This window comes from Nicotiana sylvestris, chromosome 7 (assembly GCF_000393655.2).
Source record: "Nicotiana sylvestris chromosome 7, ASM39365v2, whole genome shotgun sequence".
NCBI lineage: Eukaryota > Viridiplantae > Streptophyta > Magnoliopsida > Solanales > Solanaceae > Nicotiana > Nicotiana sylvestris.
In genome coordinates this window covers 131,696,447-131,702,688 of record NC_091063.1, presented here as the reverse complement: position 1 = coordinate 131,702,688, position 6,242 = coordinate 131,696,447, and the positions used below count along the sequence as shown (strand labels likewise).

At 33.9% G+C, this 6,242-nt stretch overlaps 1 protein-coding gene across 1 annotated transcript; it reads right to left on the bottom strand.

Moving 5' to 3' along the window:
* Positions 1–3,421: 3,421 nt before the first annotated feature.
* On the bottom strand, positions 3,422–5,658 carry LOC104219331 (uncharacterized). The gene is made up of 2 exons (XM_009769998.2): positions 5,464–5,658; positions 3,422–5,036 (listed from the first exon to the last, which is right to left on the bottom strand). The coding sequence occupies exons 1-2, from the start codon at positions 5,484–5,486 to the stop codon at positions 3,614–3,616; spliced, it is 1,446 nt and encodes a 481-aa protein (XP_009768300.1). The 5' UTR covers positions 5,487–5,658; the 3' UTR covers positions 3,422–3,613.
* Positions 5,659–6,242: the final 584 nt, after the last annotated feature.

Sequence of the window (6,242 nt, the reverse complement as noted above, 5' to 3'; positions counted from 1 at the left end):
TAGTGAAATTTTTTAAACTATCAATATATAAGCTTCTCTTTCAGGATCTCACTTTAAAGATCCTAGCTAAAAACCCTTAATTGGTTTTACAAACAACATGCTTAAAATAAAAGGAAGCTAACAAAAAAAACTTAAATTATCAGAGAAACTCTTATTGCAGTTAATGATAATTTTTATTCTATATGCCCTTTTTTTTTTGGTGAAATGATATTTCATTGGCATGACAGCTAGCTATGAAATAATAATTGTTAGGTTCTCTGATCATTTTTGTGGTGCTAAGATTCGGAACTGTGTATTCATTATTTGTGCTTTAATATTTGTTTCTTGTGCAGGTACAAGGAATCTTGTTTATAATCAGAGTCCTATAACTATAGCATAGTCCCTTGGGGAAAGAAAAAACAAAATAAAGCTAATATTGGGTGAGTTGTCAGCTCTGAATATAACTTGGACCTAATTCCATTTTCAGGTAACTCATATTCATAGGCTTGATATGTCTTTTCCTTTCTTTTTCTTTTTCTTTTTCTGCTGATGGACAATAGATTCTGGATCTAACGCATTTTCATTTTCAATTTTTATCATAAAGTAGTGCTTCTTTTTTTTCTTTTTTTTTCCTTTTTTTTTTTTTTTTGTGTAAGAATGTAGACAGAACTCATCTACCTAAGCTTTAGTGGGCGATATTTGTAGTTATAGAATAATGGAAATGCACAAACAAAACTTATCTAGACATCACTTCATTAAAAAAGAATAGACATAATTTGCAAATTTCTGAGATTTATTCCCCTCTTTCCAGGTAGCTGTGTTCCCACGTTTGCCTTTGAATGATATCCACTAAGATACAAATAGCAAGTGGCCGAAAATATATTTTTCCTCTTTCTAGGAAGACCCAAATTACTTGGTCTTGCAAACTTTTGTATGCTGCAAACATTGATGAGTGATATTGAGGTTGCAAACTGGGAGTTGGACTAAATTTTGATGGCTCTAATTGCTCCCTCCGGTCCACAATAAGTGATTATGTTATCTTTTTATTTTGATCCAAAATAAGTGTCCATTTACATAACCAAGAAGGAATTAATTTTATTTTGTTAAATTTCCCTTATTTACATCTTCCAATGTGTTAAGGTAACAATTAATTAAGATTAATTTAATGAATACATCTTTTTTTTAATCTAGGAGTTCGTATTTTCTTAATGAGTGTGTCAAACGTAAAATGATCATTTATTGTATCATCCAAATTTGATCGAGTCAAGATGGGTCGGGTCATAAGTCGCCTTGTCTAACATGACTCAATCTCTTTTCATTTTTTATTTTGCTTTTGAGAACAGATGAAAGCTAATGTATATTTTAAAAATTATTACTTTAAATTCTTTTAAATTTACACAATTCTTAACCTTCAAATCTAATTTTGTATGTTTGGATATAGATTGCATTTTAACCAACTAGGTTATACCGGTATTTTAAAAGATGTGGGCGTAAGGCGAGACGTTTTACATATGCCTCAGCGAAGCTTAAGCCCCGAGGCACACCCCGTAAGTCCCATGAGTATTTAATTTTTAATATTTTATAAAATAATATAATTACAATAAATATTTATAAACCTATAAAATTGCATAAAATTTGAAAAAAAAACTATAAATATGTGAAATATATATATATATATATATATATATATATATGTACTTTCATCCCCATAAAAAACTAGTCAAAATAATTTATTATACGCTACTTACAAGCACAAGTAACTTGAGTCGAAAAGAATAAAGTTTTCTACATCGAGGAACAAAAATGATGACTAACCTGCAATTTGAACTTTGAACCTACTGCTATGAAGGAGAATGAAGTTCTCTTTGTATTTGCAAAACAAAAATTGAATATTCATTACTTTTGGGAGATATTAGCAGACTAGTGGACAAGATAAAGAATAAGGAAAGACCATAAATTAAGGTTTCAATCAATAAAAGAGGTCTTGATAAATCTAATGTATTTTAGTTTCTTTTTAAAACTTTTGAGTAATTACAAATCGACTTTTGAGAATTTAGGTATTATATGAAGGACTTATTCAACAAATTTTATTTTAATTTGAGTGGCTTACGCCTCATTACAAAAACACGCATCAAACACCCGGACTTATGCCCCGAACGCCCGGACCTACGCCCCGAACGCCCGGGCGTACGTCCCGAATTGCTGGACGTACGCCTCTTGAGACTTTCTCCCCACATCATCGTCTCAGGGCATTTTTGGTGCGCCTTGCCTTGAGGCTCGCCCCGAAAACGCCTTTTAAAATATTGGGTTGTACTAGCTTTTCCCAATAATTTGATAAGTTATTTGAGTTCAATCTATTGAGTCAAAGTCGACAAATAAGATATGAAACAGCCCGTTTAAATTTGGACCGATCGGGTTATATTAAAATGGGTTGATTTTTGCCACCTGAAATTGCTATTCGACTTGTACAAATGTTCCTTGTTTACATTAGGATAAAGAAAGTATATTTTCTTTTCCTTGGGAAGTGGATGTGAATAAAAAACTGAAAGTTTGTATTCCATTGAATTCCATCTACTGAACCTCCACGTGAACTATTAATTGTAAAATACTGACGTTATAGTTCCCTAGATATGCAAATCAGCATGAAATGTATGAGTATCAACTCAAAATTGTTACATTATCGAAACATTTGTACAGTTTCAAGATAAATCTCATCATAACTGACTCCTTCCTTTCATTAAATTTTCGTGAATCCTATTAAATACTAGTAATTCCTGGCCTGGGAACAATCATTTGTACCCACTCCACCCTCTCCTGAACCAGAGGCCCGAATTAAGCCTGTCTAGCGACAGAGGTGCAGGTTCATCCAAATCCAGTAATTTTGGTTTAGTCGTTATTTATGTGTTAAAAATTCATTAAAGGGCATCCTGATGCACCAAGCCTGATCCAGTAGTTTTGGTTTCTGCAAGAGGTTGTTTCCACCGCTTGAACCGTGACCTCCTCGTCACATGGCGCAACTTTATCAGTTACTTCAAGGCTCCCCCTCTGTGTTAAAAATTCATTACTCGAATTAAATAAATTAGGCGGCGTATGATAAAAATCTGATCTGAACTCATAAAGTTCAATTCCTGAATTCGTCTATGCCAAAATGAGTAATTGTTCAAGCTGGTGTTGGTGGTTGTGCAATGTTAGTAGATATACTTGGTGTTGAAGTATGACAGACATTATCCATATAACATAGTTTCAAATTTACGTTGATATACTTTGGTATTTCCAATAATATTCATGAATATGCTAATGTTCTTAGCTGATGCTGATAATTCTAACCATCCTAAAGCAAAGAAATAATGTGATGCAAAAGAAGATAGCTTTTCAATAATGCAACAGCAGAGACATCCAAATGAACAATAAGAGGTGTAAGGACAGTAAGTTCTTTTGTTTTTTCACCGTAAGTATGTATTTTCTTTTTATAATAGGAAGATGAAATAATACTGTAGTTGCATAACACGTATCTATATATCTTTCTATGGACTAAATGCATATTTTTCAGAGATATGAGCTCAACCTATAAACTTCCTATCTCTAGTTTGGACATACTAACAATGCCTAAAAGTATCGGTCACTTTTTTCGACGTTAAAAATTATCACCTAAAAAGCTTGAGATATCAAAATGAGAATTCAGAATGTACAAATCTTCCATATTAACCTCTGTTCCATGGTCCTCATGTCCAGGAATATTGATGCACAGCTCATTGGATTCACCTCCTTTACTTATAACTCCATCTGAATGAACTTCAGCATTTGTCCGAGACTTCAGCAGATTGATTTGCTGGTCGTAGTTATAATTATCGGGTAGCTCCTCATTCTTCAAATTGTTTACATCGAATGATTCGTCTAAGAAAGACTGAAGGTTGATATTCTCATTTAACCAAAATGTATCTGATACAGTTGTTGCTTCAGTTGTGTTATTGTCTTCCATTAATAAGTACTCCGCGTATTCTAGATGACTACGAATATATGCACTCGTATTATCAGATGACCTGAAATCCAATGGTTGTTCTTGCAATGCATTTACTAAGCAATCATAGTCCGTTAGAGCAATGGGATCACAAGGCAATAATACTTGGTCACCAGATTCATAATTCTCATTTTGTATCAAAACATCATGATGTTGAAATATGCTGTCATTTGGCTTCACATCAGTGATTTCATGGTGTAATATGTGCTTACTATTTGACACCTTGTTAGCATCATCTACGCATTCCAAACGTCTATCTTGCACGAAGTCATTGTCCGAGGGTGTCTGAACTTTAACACAAGAACTTGCAGGCTCGAGAATTGGCTCTGAATCAATTCTTGTGCTGCAATTCAAACCTTTTATATCGTCTAAAGAATCGTCCACTTCCATTACTACTGATTCCATATTCAAGCAACAAACAGAAGAATCCTGTTGTGCCCTTGGATCCCCATCAGCTCTACCATCGGAACATAAATTCGTTGGATCATCCAAAATAGTTTTTCCATCTGTAATTGCAACCACACCATCATCTGGTGTATGTGATATTTGTAAATCAGGTTCAATTCTTGAATCTTCAACAGACGATTCACTCGATTCCAATGAAGCCGTTCGCGCAATAGAAACACTCGTCGAGTAATTAGCCAATTCTGAATTCTGTACAGAATAATCAGGGAAGTTAAGTATAGCATTCTGGCCATACATAACCTTAGCAGCCTCATCATAAGCAATAGCAGCTTCAACAGCTGTAGAAAAAGTACCAAGCCAAAGTCTCTTTCCATTACTATTATAAACAGGTTCTCTAATTTCAGCAACCCACTTTCCCCAAGTTCTTTGCCTAACACCTCTGTATTTACACCCTAAATTCTCTGGTCCACCTTTACCTCTCATACAACCTTTTTTAGAACCTTTAGCAGGAAAATTTCTTGTTTTTTTCTTTATCCCGCCATCTAAAGTAGCATTAAGCTCTTGCTTTTGATTTTTCCACATTGACAAAGTCTCCTCTATTGAAGCTGATCCGTTACGCCTTCTTCTCATTCTCCTGTTTCCACAAAAATTCATTAATTAATTAATAAAACAAGTAAAGATTACGAAACCGTTCTTCCCTTTTCGCAAAATAAATTACTGGTACTACCCAAGATTCTTGTTAAAGTAGGCAAAAAATTATACAAGAACCCTTTATTGCATAACTTTTATAAGATTTGAACTTCTTGAAGACCAAATTGGACAAGGAACTCAAATCCTACTATAGTAAAGAATTACCAAAAGCCTTTCTTGCATGGGAATTTATAAGTTATCATGACGCAATAACAATGAAATTTTCAAGAAATGACAATTGAAAACCAATAAGCTTAAGGACTTGGACTACATATAATACAAAGACATAAATTTCATTTAAAAGTGAGACATAGAATTCATATAAAGTTTCCATCAGGACATAGGAAAAGGATAAAAAAGAAGAAAATCACCTTTGGAAATTGTGAGAGGACATTCAGTGTCAAAAGCAAATTGATAAAAGCCTTGGTTTTGCTAGGGGAGATTGTCGTCTCCATAAAATAAATATTTCAGTTCTCTTTTTTCTCGTAGCCCAAATCCTTTTCCTTATCAAACTAGGATTACAAATCTTTCTTTAAGAATTTGAGAAAAAGACAAATATAAATAAAGGCGTGCGTTTGGTTTTTCGTTTTCCTTGGGGATTAAGTTAGTCAGTTAATACCCTATGGTTGAGGAAACAGATAATTACGTGGCACGTTTACGACTATGTAGGCTGATTTTGATCTTAACACACTATCTGATTAGATACGTTTTTAATTTACCTTAGGTGTCATTTTCTTGGGGCCCAAGCATTTGTCTTTTTAGTGTTCTTTCCAAAAGAAGTTGCGGCTTGTTATAAATATATTATATTATGGATGTTTATTTAGTACTCCGTTATAAATAATCTTCCTGAAGAAGCTTATCCATATGGGACTCCACCGTAAATATATTTATCTATTTAGTACTCCATTGGAAATAAGCTTCCTGAAGAAGCTTATCACTTCGGTACCCGGTTATGGATAAACATTACCCTAGGTAGAAGATTATCCATACCGGGTATAATAAGCTTATCCATTCAGTACTCCGTTATGGATAAACATTGCTCTCAGTAGAAGATTATCCATATCTGGTATAGTAGCAGCTTACACAGCAGCTTGCAGTAGCAGCTTACACAGCAACTTGCAGTAGCAGCTACACAGCAGCTTGCGTAGCA